We start from the raw sequence: 20,408 nt of genomic DNA on the forward strand, positions 1-20,408 counted from the left end.
AAAAAATTAGCCAATCAGCATCGAGTGTTCACTTTCAGCGCTGAGGAGTGTTGAGAAAATAAACCTCGTAGGGGAGGCTAGCCTCCCTTCTGGTATATCAACCAATCATCATAGAGACGTAAATTATGTGATATTAGTTTGAACGTCTCCCGCCACGCTGATAATGTACCAAGTACTTATGATGAGTAGCGATATTGAATATTTGATCGCCAATAGATTTACCAAGCTGTCATTCAAACAGTATATATACAAATTAAAAATAAAGGGAGAACACGCCTAAGCTGGATACAGGCTAACGTTACAGCAGTTAGGCTCTTTTAACACAGACTTTTAAGAAGGGATGGATGTTTGCTTCAAGTGATAGGCCAGGTAAGTAAAATTATATTATCTTGCTGTATGTGTGTCGTTTTCTTTACGCTTTCTGACTAAAAGCAACCAAAAAGCCATTTTAAAGTGGTTAAGCAAATAATAATAATAATAATAATCGGCAGGGATCCCCAGACAAATACAATTAGTGTGCCTCCTCTATTTTAAAACCCACGAGCCGCCACTGGTAATTACGGGAATTCCAATATGGCGTGAACACACCTTTAGTGTAATATATTAACTATATATATCTTTTTAGTCAAGTAGCATATGAATGTCAAAAATATTTTTAATATGACTGAATTTGTATTTAACATGATAATAATTAATTAAAACATTGTTAGTTACTAATTATAATGCTTACAGTTCCTCAGTTATTCAAACAGCAGCTAAAGAACATTTACATTATCAAAGAACATCATCACTGACTTCAGTCTAGCGCGAGTTTGTGAACTTTTGAACACTCCCGTTATAATCGGTGAAGCTATCTCTTATACTTACATTGCACGTACATCTGCACTTTGTTGTTTATGAGGAAAGAATTTGCAGAGAGAGCAGAGTTCAGTGAGCACACGTACTCAACAACAAAACTCCGGTGTTTCAGCGATGACTCATCTGAACTCCTCTGATTGGCCATTGGATTGATAAAGTCAACTGAATCGTGTGTGATTGGTTATAACTTGCAACACTGTAAAAACGCGTAAAAATAAATATGATGGAACAAATAAGCCCTAATATTAATTAGATAATAATACTAGACTGATAATAATAATAATTATAATCATCTTGATATCGTCAAAGGCATCGGCCATAGGCGATATCTCTGACTATCGTCGATATACGATACTATCGTCTATCGGCACAACTCTCCTTTACAAACAGCAATTTAGAGTTAATTCAACTCAATATGTGTTGAATGAACAGCTGCGGTTTTAATTTCCTCCACCGAACCATTGATACCTTACGAAACCTGGAATTGTTTGGCCTACTCTTGTGCCATCTGTTCATACGATCCTTGCCATGATGGAACATACCCAAAACACAGTAAAGATGAAGTTCCTGTAAGCTGTACGGTCACAGCATGTGGCAAACTTGTAGACAAAGGGCTAACCCTACAGGATGTCACATCTAGTAAAACACTTAGCAAGAGATCTTGCACGGTAGATTGCGCAATTAATCAATGATATCATTGCAACTTGAAATTCCATTGCAAACAATGGCGGCAAGGAAGCCACTCATAATTGAACTCCTCAATGGATCAGCCTGTAAATTACGGGACTGAAATTGGCCGTCTTGGCAATTCAGACGGATCCCACAGGTGGGAAATAAAGGAGTATCACTGACTTCTCGACAAGCTTCCTCAGAAGAATTAACTAATAGGATTAGCGGGCAAGGAAAATCTTCCAAAGAGCCATCTGCTAAGCCGCATGTGGAGACATCAGCTCAAAGCTACGTGATTGCATCCCTCCGTGACAAGGAAAGGATCTAGTGACAATGCAGACTAATTAATTCAACTATGTACAAGTTTTTGGGATTGTAAAGAGGGATGCCCAAATTACATCCATCAGTAAACTAAAAATTTACAACTTTTTCTTTAAAGTGTGCTGGAATAAGGAATCATTATGCCTGATTTATCTTTTAAATGCATTTGGTGGGTTTTGATATTGTTGTTGTCCGGGCATTTTTCCATAGATGCAGGTATGTATCTACTCTACATGAAGGCCTTGAGGAGTTTTGTGATGCCTGCAGTCTTGTGACCATGTGTTCTTTGTTCTTTATCAGATTCTGAGGATTATTTACCAAATGGATTTACAACTTTTTTGGACACCAATGAAGTTTTGAATCACTCGTTGGTGCCATTAAAAGATAAAACCTGGTCCGGTGAGGGGAAAGCAGCTCTTTCTAGACGGAAAAGAGACCTTCTGTTTCCCAGTGGAGTTAAACTTTGCTCACATGAGACAATGCAACAGGCAATACGGAATCATCTCAACTACTTTCACCTGCGAGGTAAGAACCAGACATTTTGGTTGCTTTCGAGAGATTCTGGGATAGTTGCCAAAAATGGTAGTTGTAAGGTACAGTACGTTGCAGATGACTTCTATAGTGTAAATGGATGCTCTTTGAGATCATTATGTGAGAAAAATGAGCTCATGCTTCTCTACTTTTCATCAATAATATTAAACTAAGTCAACCTGACCAATTCCACTAACATCCAAGTAACCACATATTTCAACCATGGTTTCGAAACGTCAGAAACACAGTTTCTTTGTCTCTGTCTTATAATCGTGCACAAATATTCAGACGCACTCAATACACAATTTTCCACATCATGCTCTTTTTAAAGTTCACATATTAGCCTGTGAAGTTAGATGCAATCAAAGTATTAAACTATTGGAGACCACCGCTGAGAATAATCTTTCTCGCTGCTGCATTAATAGGACCCAGATGACCCTAGTGAATCTAATTATGAAAACTTGAGAACCAAGTGTTGCTGTTTTACATAAAGGTTATTCTCGAAGTGTATCAGTGGAAAGTTGATTATGTTTAGCCACGGAACCCTATTATAGGGTACTCTGGTGCTTTATTACATGTACAGCAGGGTCCAAAAGTCAGAGACGACTTGTGAATGTGTCTTTTGCATTTTTATAATTGAATACAAATACAATTTGTGTGAAACACTGATTTAAGTATTTGGTGTTCCCCCACTTTATATGCCAAAGAAATTAATTCATCCAAAAATTAAAGCAAAATAATACCATACACTCTTAAAAATAAAGTTTCAAAAAGGTGTTTTCGCAATGATGCCATTGAAGAAATATTTGGGTTCCTCAAAAAAATTTTAGTGAACATTTAAAAAATCTAAAGAACTTTTTGTGCAATGGAAAGGTTCAGTGGATTGTTAAAAATTCTTCATGGAACCATAAATGCCAATAAAGAACCTTTGTTTTTTTAAGAGCGTATATAGGCGTGCAAGTCATTTGAACTACTATTATGATGCTTTGTGAAATGTTTTCACTTTGGTTGTATGCAAAACAGTAGCCTAGACATTCAACTCAATAACTTCTCTTGAATTCCATGGAAAATTAGAAATCATATGGGATCCAAATAACATGAGGTTGAGTAAATAATTACATAATTTTTATTTTGGGTTAAACTGTCCCTTTAAGGCAGATAATGAGGACGTGGCTGTCAGCAAGAGGCTTGAGATGTCTGACAAAGCTTTTGAAGTCAAATGAAGTCAACGTATCGTTCCTGTAGGAAAGGCCAGAATTCCCTGTTTCTCCCTCATTGCTTCTCATTCACTCCTCACTGCTACTGAATCACTGTAGACGGTGATCAGATCCTTCGCTCTGCCAGGAAAACTTGTGACCTTTGCCCTCCTACGCACTTGAGTTCTGGTAGTCGTCATACATAGTCGGTATGGCAGGCAGATGTAGATGGAATGTTTCGACTGGAGCCGCAAAATGTTTAGCAAGGGTTAACATCCCCCATCTGTGCATTTAATTTTCCACTTGCAGGATACTTTGAGAAAGTATGCGACACGTACCAAAATAGTAATTTTGGTTCAAAAATTGAGAAATAAAAGAAACTACGTTTGTCTGGAACAATTGACGTGTGTGGATAAGGATAAGAGATGTTTCCATTATGTTAGTTATTGCTTTTTCTTTATTCAATTTAGAAATAAAGAAATAATTCTGTTATTTCTGTCTTCTAAATGAAAGGGGTATCCATTCAAATTGATGTCAATTTCCACTACAGCAGAGTTCTAGCTGGTGTTTTGGCAGATTTTGTCTTCTACGCTCTTTATAGTTCACTAGTTCTTTTTTAAAACCTAGCGAGCTGCATTACTGTCTGTTGTCTTTACTGGCAGCATCATCATAAATGAAATTGAACCTCTGAAGTGACTTCTCTGGAGTGCCCTCATAGACAACAACTCTACAAAGTGCATTGTTCAAATGACAAAGTGCTCTGAAGATGCAATTAACAGTTGATTCCAGTTTGGGGTTAGCATGTTGCTAAAGCTAATGCAGCGATGCACTAATAAACAAAAACTGTTTTATACACTATTTTATTGATACTTTGTCAGAATATATTCAGAAAGAAATAGGTACCTTTTCCTCAATGTTTTTGCTGTTTTTCTGTTCCTGTTTTTTCCTACATTTGAGAGCTTGTGTGTGTGTGTTATTGTATGTGTTGGCATGCTTATGGGTATCTGTAGATCTGTCTGCATTTGTTTGTGTGCCTCAGTGTGCCAGGAAACAGTTTGGGAGGCTTTCAAAATCTTTTGGGATCGCTTACCTGAGAAAGAAGAGTACCAGATCTGGATGAGGAAATGTCAAAATAGTAGCGTTAGCGTGTTTGACATTGGCCGGAGCTTTAGCCAGTCAGCTGAGCACCTTGCTCTAATTTCAAGTGTAAGTATCCTTGCTTATGTCATGATATGGAACAAATAACTCTCAAATCAGCACTTTACTGAAGATACTGAAAATTCTTACAAATTAAAAACAGCAAACACATTTTTATGGTATTTTGCAGAGGGTAGGAGCGGCTTCAATGACATCAACAAGGTGAGAACTGCTTATAAGCATCTACCATCATATACCATGGTTTTCTTTGAAGCACCTTGAAGTGCTATGTTAATATCATAGTACATGAATATAATAATATTGCAAGGGGAAATACTTTTAAACTTTCAAGCTTTACGCTGTGTTGCATCTCACACAAGTTGCCACCAAACTTGGTCAACACAGCACATGTATCCATATTTCAATGGCTAAATAATAATGTGGTATATAGACAAAAACAAGAACCCACGTCACATTCCGCTGTTTCTAAAATAACAGTGTAATCAAATCATTCCTATATTTGTCTTATGATAGTGTACCCACCAGTCCATGGCAACCTGAATGCAGGTAGGACTCATGGGCATAAAAGAACATAATGTGCAAATCAGTAGTGCTCTGCTCTGCTCTGCAGCCTAAATATAAATCAATCTGCAAATGTCCAGTGTGGAGCTCAGATTATATCATATGTAACATAACACTAACACTAAATGAATAATCTGAAACACCACTTCCTTAGCAAGGCAGCTAAGGCAGCTAATTCAGAGCACACACTGATGCTTTGCAGACAAAACCACCTATTAACAGTAAAAGCTGGATATAGACCCCTGGCTTCAGACTGCAGAAATTTCAGTCATACCTTTAGTCCCTGCTAAAGCTAGTTCACTTTTCACTAGCTTTAGAGACATAGCTCTGCTTATGGTTTAATTCATATCCTGAAAGGGGGGGGGACTAAACTTGGTTGCCAGTAAGAAGTTTAGATTTTGTAGATTTTGGGTATGTTCCTGGCCTTCGAAAGCATTTATAATTGTCTTCTCTTTCGCAGACATCAGACAACGACTACTGCACCAACACAAGCAAGCGTGGCCACAACCCAAGAAGGTCAGTCTACAGTAGTTTACTACATTGTTTAAAAAAATATGCCACTTGAATAATGGATCTGGGTTCCTAATAAGCCTGGAAAGCCTTATTTCTATTTACTGGATTTTGCAGTCAGTTGATTTAAGTTATGCTCTGATTAATCTTTATTGTTAATGTCTGTATGAGACCCTGCAGTCATATCAATAGAGACCTAGTGCTCTCTGGCTCAGGATATGCACTGCTCTCAGAATAGACTTTTAATCCTTTTTAGGTACTCATTAGCTTGTAATGCAGTAGCGGTGTCAGGATTCTTAGACAGAGTTCTTCCATTTAGTCAAATGTAAGTAATTAGTTGTGCATGGGCTTAGCCTCAACGATAGGCTACATGTTTGGCCCTGATGTCCTGAAAACAAATAAGAGCATGCAATTAATGGATGTAACTTCATCTTATGACATACATTTTCTTTTATTTCTGTAACTTCCCCCTTTTTTTCTTTATTTTTCCTCACCCAGTCAGTGTTCTGGTTCTTGAGGCAGTAACAGATTCACAGGACATCACACCACAGACCACTGCAGACCAAATCTTAATCACCACTATGGCTGCAGAGCTTCAGATGACACTTGGAATCACTCCAGAGCCTGACACAGCCTTTGAGGCCTCAACGGGGATAAGCACTAGTTCACCTATAGAACATACAAGTGTGGCCACTGGGAAACCTATTTCAGAAACTGAACTGGAGGTCGAACTGGATGCTACTGAGGGTCCTGTCAAAGCATTAAATATCACCGTTCAACATGAAGAGGTTGAAATGGTCTCAGAATCTGACAGAACTCCAGAGCAGTTTACTTCAAGAGCATATGATTATGAGATTCCCACCACCTTTGAGGACTTGCTAGGTATAAGCACTTCTCCAGTAGTCACCAATGATTTTACTGGAGAGCTTTATTTAGAAACAGAGTTGGGACAGGATGTTACTGATGGTCCAGTTGTTTCCATTCAACATGAAGCTGATGTTGTCTCAAAGTCTACATTATTGACCACTGATAGAACTCCAAAAGATTATAATTCAAAAAAACATGAGCATGATATTCCCACAACCTTGGAGGACTCACCAGGGATAAGCAATAATACTCCTACGGTAATCATCAGTCAAATCACTGAAGAGCTTCATTCAGAATCGGAACCGGAGATGGGAGAGGATGCTATTCAGGGTCTGGTTAAGACAGAAGGTGTTACCATTCAACATGAAGAGGTGGACATTGTCTCTGAGTCTACATTAACGACCACTGATAGAACTCCAGAAGATTCAACTTCAGGAAAATATGAGTATGTTCTTCCCACATCCTTTGAGAACTCACTAGAGATAATCACTAGTTCACCTACTGAACTCACAAATGAGGCCATTGTGAAGGCTACTGTGAAAGAGAATGCTACTGAAGGTCCTGTTAAGACAGCAGATGTTACCATTCCACATGAAGAGTTTGGCATTGTCTTAGAGTCTACATTGATGACAAGTGCTAGAAGTCCAGAAGATTCTACTACAGGAAAATATGATTATGGCATTCCCACAAGTTTCGAGGACTCAGTAGGGATAAGTACCAATACTCCTAAAGAAATCACCAGTGAATCTACTGAAGAGATTATTTCTGTAACTAAACTGTACATGGGGCAGGGTGTTACTGAAGGTCCTCTTAAATCAGCTGATACTACAATTCAATATGTAGAAGCTGATGTTGTGTCAGAGGCTACACTGATGCCCACTGGTAGAACTCCAGTAGGTTCCACCTCGAGAAAGTATGAGACAGATCTTCCCACAACCCTTGGGGACTTGCCAGGAATAAGTTCTAATACTCCTGTGGAAGTCACTAGAGAATCCATTGAAAATTTGATTTCCGAATCTGAGGTTGAAGATGAATGGGGTATTACTGAAACTCCTGTTAAATCAGCACTTGTTACCATTCAGCATGTAGATGTTTCAGAAGCTACAGTGATGTCTACTGATAGACATGCGGTAGACTCTCTTACAGAAATACCTCCTGTTCAGAGTGTCTTACCAGAGAAACCAGCGCAGACAACTCCTACAGAACTGAAAGAGGTTTCGCCTAATCCCCCCACAGAAGGGCTGCCAAAAGCTCTGACAGATAATGATGTTGTTGAAATCACACATGTGACCACAAAGCCAGAAATTCTGTCACCCACTACACCTGTAAATACATCACCTGAGGTAGTATCAACAGAGGGTGGACCTGAAGACATTGCAATTGTTACATTACTTGACAAAGAGGAAGAGGCACCCTACACTAAACCTACACCAGAGGTGACAACAGATGAAGAACTACCAGGTACCATGACAGAGAGTACTCATGAATTGTCAAAGGAAACACATGAGCTTATAGTTGACTCATCTGATGCTGAAGAGGATCATTTAGGTAAGGAAGAGGACATTATAACTGAGACCCCAGAAGTTGTTGAGGTGACAACTGGTGAGACACCTAGATTGACACAGGAAACTACAGAAGCTACTGTGTTTACTGAGAAAGACAAACATGTTGATAAGGACATAACTGCCATTGCAAATCCTGGTGAGATGACAACAGAGCCAACAGAAGTTGCTGAGGTTGAATTTGACATTACCACAGACAATGTAACGGTTCTTGAAAACATGCTGGAAGATTTTGTTGGAGGAACAAGTGAAGCTACTACTGAATTGGGTGATGTAACGGAAGCTGTCATCTTAGAAGAATCATCTGAGAAAAGTACTGAAGGAACTTCTACTAAGAGAACAGAAACTTCTACTAAGACCACAAGTCGGACCACAACTGGAATCACATCCAAGACCACACCTGATACTTCTTTTGACATTGGTACCCCTGAAACTGACATTGTAGAGTTTGTAACTGAAGGTATGGAAGATAAGTTAGAAGACACAACTAAAAAGGATGAAGGTGGTGAGGAAACACTTTTCAAAGTTTTTGAAGGCACAATGCCAGATCTTACTGTTACTAAATTGGAAAAAGATGTACTGACAACTACCCTAAATGAGGACATACATGAAGTTACAGAGCCATCAAAAATTCCACAGGACACACCTAAAGTTGCAGTGGAAATCACACACGAAGTCACAGATATGCATGAGACCAGAGGAGACTCCTTATCTGAGACACATGAAGTTGCAACAGAGACGCCTAAGGTCATTACAGAAGCTGGTGCCATGACAGAGACAACTCATGTCATATCTCAAGCTCCCAAAGTTATATCTCAAGCACCTGAATTGGAGACAAGTGTATCTATCTCGAAGACACCTGAGGTCATATCTCAGACACCTTTGTCAATATCTGAACTTTCAGAGGTGCCTGAGACAGTACCTAAAACACCTGACATGCATGTGGTCCAACCAGAACCTGCAGAAGACGATATCCCAACTCCTATCTTGAAAGTCGAGGATATGACGGTTGTACTAAATGACTTGACAACTACTATTCAAAAGACTTTCTCTACCACATTACAAAACTTGCCACAGGACATTTCTAATGATATTTTAAATGAAAACAGCATGGTGAGCACATTGAACTTATAATAGACAATTGTTTAAGACATTTTAGTTAACTATACTGTATATTTTTAACTCCGTAATTGTGAGTTCCTCTAAACATTACTTTTTTTTTTCCATATATATATAGATTGGAAATGAAATTGATGACATTATGGTCCGACCAGTACGTCTTAGCGACCATATTGTGGAGCTGAGTATTAAGATAAGAGGTGAAAGTTATGATGATGCTCTGAGAGATCCATCAAGTTACTACTATCAACATCTATCCGAACTGTTCATTGATAAGGTAAGCAGCATCTATACATTTATATATTTATGTATTTGGTGACAAGTGACAACAGTGTGTGTTGTCTAGGTCAGCTATCTTGGTCAGCTTTCTTCACTCCCAATATATATATAATTGTACATTTATAGCATCTCCTTTCTTTTTTCTTTTCTTTTTTTTCTTTTTGAAGATTGAAGAAGTTTTTAAAAGGCTCCCAGGTTTCAAGAAAATATTTGTCCTTGAGTTCAGGTATGATTTTTATGGTAATATATATGATAATGCATACAGATAAAAATAATAATAAAAATAATAGCAAAAGAATATATGTTGATTTCTGAATAACATTATTTTTTTTTCTTAATAAAATATCCCAGGCCACAGAAGGAAATTGAAAGGTAAGTATTCTAACACTTTTATAAATCACAGTTAATCACATCTCAAAATGAAGAAAACAGATATTAATGTAATTTGGGCTATCACTACTAATATTTCTGCAATGTTTCACCCAGGCCTGATAAATCCATCTCCCCGCCCTGCCATATCACACAGCTGCATGACCCATATCTCCTCCAAAACATCTAATGAGAAATTCATGTGCCTGAATTTTCCACCCACCATATGTAGTGTTTTATAGAGCGTTGCTGCATACAGATAAAAAATAATAATAAAAATAATAGCAAAAGAATATATGTTGATTTCTGAATAACATTCTTTTTTTTTCTTAATAAAATATCCCAGGCCACAGAAGGAAATTGAAAGGTAAGTATTCTAACACTTTTATAAATCACAGTTAATCACATCTCAAAATGAAGAAAACAGATATTAATGTAATTTGGGCTATCACTACTAATATTTCTGCAATGTTTCACCCAGGCCTGATAAATCCATCTCCCCGCCCTGCCATATCACACAGCTGCATGACCCATATCTCCTCCAAAACATCTAATGAGAAATTCATGTGCCTGAATTTTCCACCCACCATATGTAGTGTTTTATAGAGCGTTGCTCTGAAATCGCTTTCACACTGTTTTCTTGGTAAGGTCATGTGGTTGCTGCCTCATTAGCCTTGCAAAATCAATTATCTGAAAGGATGGTCTTTTAGGTGTGACATCTTATGTGTGTGTATCTGTGGGCTACTTTGTCTGGCCAATCGCCACCTTAAATGTGAAAAGTCGCTGTGCTAAATGCATGCCTAGTTGCCAAGCATGATGCGATTGAATGCTAAATGTTCTCTGCTCTCAAGGCAATGTATCATGGCAATGTTTCCCATGGTTTATCAGCGAGGCCTCAGATAACCCACACAATGGATATCTGCATATTGTGAGCTTTATGAGGCCCCTTAAACCGCCTGAGAACAGAGATGTTCTCACTTAAAGCCATTTAAAACTAATTAGCATTTCTGGTGTGCCAAAGAAATTGAATCCTCGTGGAGGTTTTATCTGTCATAGGAGAGAAAATTGATCTGGTCGTAAACACACTAGGTTTTCTAACCTCCATAGAAAAATATGTGGCAAAAAAATCTAGGTCAGCTTTCTTCACTCCCAATATTTTTTTGATTTTTTATTTCCCCTAGTAACCAACAGCTGGCTGCTGCATATTCTGTGACATTTTTTGGTTGCTAGCTACTAAAAAACTGAAAACAGCTTAAACCAGTGTCTCTTAGCCTGTCCATGGTGGTTAACCATCACTTTTCAGCTGGTTAGACTGGGACACCAGGTGGCTGATGAGTTAAACCAGCTTAACCAGGCTAGGAGACCAACCAGACCAGCTTGGTGGTGCAAGTAGAACAACTAGACCTTAATCCATCTAAAACCACCAAGCCACTTTAGGCCATGTACTGTAAGCTGTTCTTCTCTGAATTTATTTCACTTTAATTTACCACTTGGCATAGGAATTATGTAAACAAAGTTGTAGAATATGGTCAAATATGACAAATTGACAAAAACAGATAGCAGGCTCCAACATGGAAACTTCCTGCTATACTGTAGTTGAGTCATTTCACACATAACAGCTCCAGTCTTGAGGCCAGTTTACAGCCAGTGAGGCCTTTGACGAAGCATAGTATGTTTTGTTTTTGTTTTTTACCTCAAACAGTCCCTGTTTTCTTTGCATTCCTCAGAGGCCTGGCTGTGGTGGTACACTATGCTGTGGTTCTTGGGGGTGATGGTGCAGGAATAAGTAATGAGACCATGGATTACATAAACCTACATTCCAACATGATTGAGAACTCCTTCACAGATCCTGATGAGCTACCTACTGTGGTCTACACCATCACCGACTTCCGAAACTACATCACCGGAACCCTTCACAAGGAGAATTTCATCAGAAACACCACTCTGGAAGTGGACCCTGATTCTTTGCAGCTGGAAAATGGTAAGACATTCTCTAAGAAGTAGAGACACATTGTGGATCCATTATAGGGAACCCAAGACATCAGGGTGTTGAGTTGAGTGCTTCTTACTGATGTTTCTTATAAACATTCAGGTTCAAGTGTGTGTTCTGTCATAGTGGTAAATTGCAAACTGTAGCTGAATGAACCCGAAATGCAGTATGATGACAATGGTGGCATATCCTCTTACACTGCTTGGCGGTTTAAACAGAAGCAAGAGCCTTCATGGTTCTTATCTCTGGTTTTGGCAGACTAATCTTGCAGCCCTCAGCGCCAATCTCTTGAAGAGACGCCAGTATGGGTATGAACTGTGCTTGAGCAGTTTTAAATATAATTTGATATGATTTGTCTCTGTTTTGGCTTCACAGTGGAGACACTGGAGTCTTCCAAACCAACCAGCAGACCGCTTGACTCCAGTGACATGATGGTGAGTCAGTGGTCATTGGCAGGACCACCCAGTAAACGGGTAACCACGACTGTCCAGTCCAGAATCCCTATCCAGAGCTGCAGTTTAGGATTCAGGGTTTTTTCACCTCGTTGCAGTGCAATTACTCTCAAGTGTGAATGTGAATCCTTCCAAAGCTGTTAATGAAAAATGAGTCACACTAATGACAATCACATGTAGGTTTTTGTTGTTACATGATAAGAAAGATTACCTTGCACATAAAATGGGTTTTCATGGCATGTCATTAAAACAGATTATAGCACAGCTATGGGATAATACAGCAGGTCTGTAAAACTATTCAAGTCAATTTTCCAGCTCAAGTATTCTTTAGACACAAGTAAGCATGCTATTTTATTAAAATTGTTTAGCTCAGGCACTATGAAATATTGAAAAGAATCTGTTTTTAATCTCAGTGTGACATATATTTATTGCAGAGGCCGAGCAGCTTTCTTCACAGTCTGTAGTTTAATTAGAAAGACACATTGGATACCAAACATGGCAATAATCTTAGAATTTACTCTCGGTTTTTCATTTTACATTTGACAAAACTGGCACTTTCAATACCCTTATTAAGTAGATTTACTGTCTTGTTTTGGCTGGTGCGCTGTGTCCATGTCTGTATCTGGAAACGTGTTCTCTCTCTCAGGTAATAGTATGCTTGCCTCCAAGGACACATGTTAGTTACTTAAGGTTAATTGGAAGTTGATGCTTTATCTGATCTGTCCTGTTTAAGATGGATATTTGTTTGTATGATCAGCTAGCTGTTTATGCAAATTATAAACCTAACTAGTAGGGTGCATAAAACTAGTTCTATAGGAAAGTCAGTCTAGCCATTTGAATTAAATGGTCAGTGGACCTAATTCAAGAAATACGAGCATAACTAATTTCTGTGTAAATTATTCGTGAAACCATCCTTATGTAAATAGTCGCACTGAATTAAAAGTGACAGTTTACGTAAGAATGGTTTTACGAATGATTTACACGGAAATTCGTGCTGCTCGTGTTTCATGAATGAGGCCAGTGTGTGCAACTGACGGTTATCTAGTTCCAGTAGCACCTCACTCATTACTTGCATAAAAATAAAATGGTGTGAATAACTCATGAATGTATATACAACCAGTTGTTATATATACAACATGACATATTCCAAATCTGCATGAAGGTTAAATGTTCATTTCTGGTGTATGGAACAGTTAAAGACTGTCTTCTGGTCAAATATGCATTAGTCAATAACCCAACTAGGACCAGATCCTCAGGATGGTGTGAAGATCATGTGCATGTGTGCTTTTTTTTAGTATGTCTATGCAAATTTTCCACTGACATATCTCTGGAAAAAAAGATGATGTTTTTCCAGTGTAATTCACTAAGACGTTTGAGGAAAATGTCTTCCACTTACACCAAAAGTGCACTTTTTTCATTCTGTCCACTTTTTTTTTTCTATTTTTTGATGGTCAAATGATGGACATAATTTTAACAGCTGAAACATTAGAACATTCAGTGGACATAGGCCTCAGTGTGGAAAGTTATAGGCTCTTTTGGCTCATCTTTTTGTCAGCAACCTTTTTTGTAGACCTACCTTAAATATATTTGCTTTATTTCTCAAAAATAATTTAACAGTCAATAGTAACTAACCATGACTGTTCAATCATTAAATTCTAGGATAATGTTCTTGCCTCTGAGAAGCCACCAGATGTTCCCAGGCAGGAATTATCCAACAATGACATCTTCATTACAAATAATGACTTCCTTGACCATATTCACACAATAGATCCCTGGATGGATGATCGGAATAAGGACACAAATGATGTAATCATCTTTGAGGAAAGTCCCACTCTGTCTCCCACAGATGTGTCTTTGAAGAACTTTAACATTGAGCTTACCTCTAAATTTGAGACCTCAAGCAATGCACCTGCTCCTGCTACAGAGAGTGAGTCTTACCTCTCATGAATTATTTCCCACCTAAAGGCAGTAATATGGTTCTAGAATGTTGCGTTCTTGTTTCAGATGATGGTATTCTTGAAGAGGAGGGATTCTTACAGACTGCAACTACAGTCAGTCCTACCACAGGCACGATAACTGAAGTTGCCTTACCTTCGGAATCACCTCACAAGTTGGAAGATAACTCAGTTTCTCCTGTGGAACCTCCTGATGTTGAGTTGACTACTCAGAGTGACTTGATAGACCTGGGTTCAGGCTCAGGTTTCTCTGGGGATCATCTAGGTCCTGCCATTTGGCCTTGGGAGTCAGGAACACCAGAAGAAGTCTTGAAGGAAGATGAGGTGCACCAACCTCAAGAAGATCAGGAATCTATAGAGGAACAGCTTGAGCCTCCCCACCAAGATCTGACTCCCAATGAGCCATTCTTGGACAGGGTTCTTGTGACACAAGATATTCGTTCTAATCCTCACTACACAACAACTGACCAGGCTCCGGTTTTTTGGACAATGGAGACTTTGACTGTCGAGCTTTCTATGCAGACTCAAGTAGCCCCTGAACAATATGATGACTATTTTCCAGATGAATCTACCACTATGGCTACACATGTGACCAGTCGACCCTTGCTACATGTCTACACTTCAGCAGAAACCCAAGAGGTGGATGCATCACAAAGTCCTGATACAATAATTTCACTTGCTGATAAGGACTATTCAGAACGACCTGTTACACCCACTGTGATCCCACCAAGCACAGCAGTAGCTATGGATGAACATACTACTTCAACAGAAAACAAGCAGATTCAGGAAACGCTGGCCTCCACAACAAAGTCAAATGAAATGCCTTCAACCACGCAAATACCTGTAATCCTAGAAATTGATGCAGTTTCTGTGGAAGGTCCTACTACTTATTCAGAAGCTGTTGTGCATCCTGTAACCAAAGGTGTCACAGAATTACCTGCATTCTTATGGCCAGAGTTAGAAGGTTCAGATGAAGAAGTCAAGATACTAGATGAGGAGATGGAAGGCATCAAGCTTATGCCTACAGAAAGCCCAGCGACTAAACTCTCAGAGGAGGATTTAGCTGGGGATGAAATCTTGGTCGCAACAACATCTCCAACAACAATAGCTACTGAAGAGCCAAGTGTAGGTCATTTAGCTTCCCTGTCTCCTGAGAAGGACTCACCATTCACTCGGATATCCCATTCATCAATAGATGAGGCTGAACCTTTATTAGAATCAACCACAGAACCTCTACCTACCCAACCATCTAGTCATTCGGTTCTTCAAGAGACGACTCCAGAGACTCAAACCAATGTAATTCACACTTATAATGCAACTGTTGCAAAAGAGCCTGTTTTATCAGGGAATATTGAAGATGGAGACTCAACTAAAATATTTCAGTCCACAAGGTCTGTCATTCCAGATGTTTCAGAACATTTGGAGACCCTCAGTTCCACCACTGTACCATCATTTTATCAGCCAACATTCAAACCTACCAAACAAATAACTTCAGATGACTCTGTGCAAGAGCACACAGTAGGGTCAAGACCTGACATCACAGGCCTCATCCTACCTACCAAACCAGTGAACTCTGATGCTGCTACTATGAAAGTTCCTGCTCCAGTAAACCCCAACATAAGAGAATTTGATGTTTCTTTTGACATATTCCCATTTGATGGGCCAAGCCATGGCAAAGACGACGGTAGTGGATTTGCTCGTGCGACTGACTTGGCAAGTATTGCCTTGCCAGCCAGTCCTGGAAGGGCGTTAATAGTGTTTTTCAGCCTCAGGGTCACCAACATGATGTTTTCTGAAGATCTGTTCAACAAGAGCTCTACTGAATACAAGGCTCTTGAGCAGCAATTTCAAGAGCTGGTAAGATATATTTGTTATGTACTTACATTCTTAGGTACTCTTCTTTATGGAAAGCAAAACATCAGTAAGAAGGCCTTGAGATATTAATCACAATTGGTTTTTAACATGTTTTTAGTCAGTAACGACCTTAAGGAACCCAAAGGGATGTTAGAGAGAATGTTTGGGACTGATCACTTTAATTGCACTTCAATCTTTTGTGTTCCAAGGAAGTCTTCAATGATGACAAAATTTTCATTTTGGGGTAAACGATTCCGTAAAGCACATTCTGAGGTTACACAAACGCCAGTTTAGATTTGTTGATGTTTGTTGTTGTAGGAGAGTTTGTTAGGGGCTTTGCATACTATCCGCTAAATCCATTAGCATAGCTGTCTTTATGAACACTAACTAATGAGATAACTGATGGAATTAGAATCTTCATTCACCTTCTTGAATTCTATTAACGTAACTAGGTATGCGTGGTTCTGTATTGCTGCTCACTGGAATATGCTTGAATTCTTTTTTTTTTCTTTTCTAGCTTGTGCCATATCTACAGTCCAACCTCAGCAATTTTCAGAATTTAGAGATCTTGAACTTCAGGAATGGCAGCATTGTGGTGAACAGCAGGATGAAGTTTGGCAAGCCAGTTCCCCATGGTGTGACAACAGCAGTTTACCTTATCCTGGAGGACTTCTGCAATACTGCTTACCAAACTATGAATCTTGCAATAGACAAGTATTCATTGGATGTTGAATCAGGTAACTCAAAGAACTTACATATACACACAAAACACAGAAAACAAGTTGAGGTTAGCTGATATGAAGACACAAGCAAATTTTTGGTGCCGCCTATGGCCAACAATATTCACCAAACATTATTTGATTCTTTAAAGGGCAAAATGCCTGCCATATTATACATTTGCTGCCAATTCAAAGTAATTTTAAATCCTAAAATTATTAGCACCAGTCATGACTGGGATTTAGCACTATTTGTTATAGATTTTCTTAAGTGTTATAGTTTTTTTTAAGTGTGCTACACAGGGAGGCTTTGTGACTCATATATGTTACAGGAGCCAGACTATGATTGGCAAAAGAAACATTTCTTCAATTGATATCAGTACTAAAAGGCTACTAAACAATTGTAATTGAACAGGCATTAAAATGGGTAAAAAATATCTTAGACTTACTTAGGGACAAGAATATCGGAAGGGTTGTGCATTTTGCTGGCACACCTCCAAAATGGTAGATCTCTGGTATTTTGAACAATATTGAGCAGGTTTCTCCTATGCTAGAGGACACAAGGTTAGACTTATTCCAGTCTGGCTTTGGAAAAAATAGGCCTTGTTGGGGTGAGTGATAAGAGATTGATTCTGTACTGCAGACAGATTAGAGGTGATTTATTCTTGTGAGACGTGCAGAGCTCAACGCGTCAGGCAAGTGAGTCATATTTGTTTGTGTCCCTGTATAAATTCTCTCTGAGCTCCTTTATCAACACACATCTCTAATGACCAACTGCTGATGAATTTGAAATCAGAAAATTATCTTTGTTTTGACGCCACATTTGTAATGAATTGTAATAATGCTTATATAGCAATTGCAGCAAATGCAAAAATAGTCACATTTATCAACTGACATCCAAACTTTTAACGTCATTGTATTCCATCTTAATTTTATATCGGAAAAATCGATGGCATGATGTTTTTGTTTGGATATTTGTTTGGATTATTATTTCAAAAATATATAAAAATTCAATTCACATAAACAATGACTTGAATACAGCTCTCTGTCAGAATGATAGTTGTTCCTGGTATCATTATGAAGAAGAAAAAAGCCTCATTAGAAAAGAAAGAAAGAAAGAAAGAAAAAGAAAGAAAGAAAGAAAGAAAGAAAGAAAGAAAGAAAGAAAGGATCTTAATAGTTTGACACAATCTTTTAATATTTTTAAAAAACTATTTTCACAAAATATCAATAATATACTCCACTGCTTTTTAATATTTGAAAAACATGTAAGGTGTAAAATGTCAGTTAATAAATGTCATTATTAAGTAACAATTCATGATATTTTTTTTTCATAAAAAATAAATATAATAAAATAATAAAAACGGAATGGTTTCTTTATTAAAAACATTTATATACTATTATACTTAATATTAATATTATTAGATTTTTTTTTTTTTTTTTTATATATATATTTTTTATTATATATATATATAATAGGTCTTTTTCTTTCTGGTAGGTGACCAGGCTGATCCATGTAAGTTCCAAGCGTGTAATGAGTTCTCCCAGTGTTTAGTCAACCGCTGGTCCGGTGAGGCAGAGTGTGTTTGTAACGCTGGCTATTTTAGCGTGGATGGGCTGCCATGTCAGAGTATCTGCGACATACAGGAAGACTTCTGCCAGAATGATGGGAAATGTGACATCATACCTGGCAAGGGCGCCATTTGCAGGTGTGTACTGTATGAAATCTCCTAAAGCAACAACACGGCCAAAAATGAAATTCACTCACCTTTGTTTTTAGGTGTCGAGTCGGTGAAAACTGGTGGTATCGAGGCGAACACTGTGAGGAGTATGTGTCAGAACCACTGGTGGTTGGGATCGCCATCGCCTCAGTCGCTGGGTTCCTCCTCGTGGCTTCGGGCATGATCTTTTTCCTCGCCAGAACTCTGCGAGACCAGTATGACACGGATGATTCAGAAGACCCTTTACGGTACAAACTGTGCTTACAGCATAACAAACACACTCTTAATGCTCCAAATAAATCATAAGATCATATTTTTTGGAAGAAATTAAGATGCTTATGTCTTTCTTTAAACTTCAGAACAAGCAGAACTCCTTAGTGGACTACAAAATGGATTATTAATATTGGTTCAATTCATTTGAATGACTTCTATGGTGCACATGTGAAGCCTAAATGGCCCTTTTAAAGCATTCTGTCAATGTTTTGAATGAATGCTGTAAATACAAGTACTCTGAAATGTGATTTGAGTTTCCTCTGAGGCCCCAAAAGAAAAATAATGTTTGACAATAATGACATTTGGTTTCCTAACCTGGTTGAAAAGGAACCAAATATTCTCAGCTGTGGTTGTGTTTGAAAGCACTGCGTTCTGGAACATGCATATGGAGCGCACTGCAATATTTTATGGCCCAAACGTGTGTATTTTGTTTTTATGACTTTGTACGAATAAGCCGGAACACACAATATGTTCTCTTTGGCCGTTATTAAACAAATGTTCTTAGGCATGTGCAGGTTGGATCAATTATCATTTTTTGGACAAGTTGTTCCTGTCATAAGTTTTATTTTGAACACATTTTGATACATTATATATATCATAGTACATCATCTGATACATCATAGTGATAGCACAGATGCCAATTTTTTAGTTATATCCATCAGCTCTAGATAACATACAGTGAAAAAACGTGTTGGATGCAATTGATGCAGCCAAAGACTATAGATATGCAGCGTCTGTATTGCTGGTAAATTTTGTAATGATGGTAATTTTTTTGTTTGTAAACATTTTTGTAATGTACAATAAAACTATATAAGTGACATATAGGGCTGGACGATATGGCCAAAATTTATATCACAATATATTTCTTAATTTCGGTCGATACAATATAATTCCGATATCGATATGAACACTATTAAAAAAAAGCCTCATAAAAACTGCCAAGAACTCCCACAACAGATGTCTGTACCTACAAACTTATGAAAAATGTATACGAAATATTTATTTGCCAAGTCTATGAAACCTCTTTCTATAAAACTATTTCATTTTTTTAGAAAAAAAAAAAATTAATTAATTAATGTTCACCTTTTATTTGTATTTAGCCTTCATACAAACAAGAAATGTGAAATCACTGTCAAATAAACACCTCAGACTCACCTTATTAATTATTAATATATTTAACTTCAAACTATAGGCTAACATACCAGTCAAAAGTTTTTGAACAGTAAGATTTTTAATGTTTTTTAAAGAATTCTCTTCTGCTCACCAAGCCTGCATTTATTTGATCCAAAATACAGCAAAAACAGTAACATTTTGAAATATTTTTACTATTTAAAATAACTGTTTTCTATTTTAAAATATTTTAAAATGTGATTTATTCAGTGACATGATCCTTCAGAAATCATTCTAATATGCTGATTTGCTGCTCAAAAACATTTATTATTATGTT

At 37.9% G+C, this 20,408-nt stretch overlaps 1 protein-coding gene across 3 annotated transcripts in view; it reads left to right on the top strand.

The window, feature by feature from the left end:
- The first annotated feature begins 1,803 nt into the window (after positions 1-1,803).
- Positions 1,804-20,408, top strand: part of LOC107704545 (interphotoreceptor matrix proteoglycan 2-like) — a 26,077-nt gene continuing 7,472 nt past the window's right edge. For 2 of the 3 annotated variants that reach the window (XM_016507485.1, XM_016507487.1), the window contains exons 1-17: positions 1,804-2,064; positions 2,149-2,373; positions 4,615-4,781; positions 4,903-4,934; positions 5,247-5,279; positions 5,755-5,810; positions 6,303-9,346; positions 9,471-9,629; positions 9,799-9,857; positions 9,983-10,003; positions 11,728-11,981; positions 12,366-12,424; positions 14,102-14,369; positions 14,447-16,254; positions 16,769-16,988; positions 18,466-18,676; positions 18,748-18,936. In XM_016507485.1, the coding sequence (XP_016362971.1) occupies positions 1,989-2,064; positions 2,149-2,373; positions 4,615-4,781; positions 4,903-4,934; positions 5,247-5,279; positions 5,755-5,810; positions 6,303-9,346; positions 9,471-9,629; positions 9,799-9,857; positions 9,983-10,003; positions 11,728-11,981; positions 12,366-12,424; positions 14,102-14,369; positions 14,447-16,254; positions 16,769-16,988; positions 18,466-18,676; positions 18,748-18,936 (6,881 nt within the window). In that variant the 5' untranslated portion in view covers positions 1,804-1,988. The remainder of the gene's footprint in view (positions 2,065-2,148; positions 2,374-4,614; positions 4,782-4,902; positions 4,935-5,246; positions 5,280-5,754; positions 5,811-6,302; positions 9,347-9,470; positions 9,630-9,798; positions 9,858-9,982; positions 10,004-11,727; positions 11,982-12,365; positions 12,425-14,101; positions 14,370-14,446; positions 16,255-16,768; positions 16,989-18,465; positions 18,677-18,747; positions 18,937-20,408) is intronic. The other variant, XM_016507486.1, reaches the window with a different exon arrangement.

This window comes from Sinocyclocheilus anshuiensis, unplaced genomic scaffold (genome assembly GCF_001515605.1).
Source record: "Sinocyclocheilus anshuiensis isolate Anshui unplaced genomic scaffold, SAMN03320099.WGS_v1.1 scaffold2038, whole genome shotgun sequence".
NCBI classification, from domain to species: Eukaryota; Metazoa; Chordata; class Actinopteri; order Cypriniformes; family Cyprinidae; genus Sinocyclocheilus; species Sinocyclocheilus anshuiensis.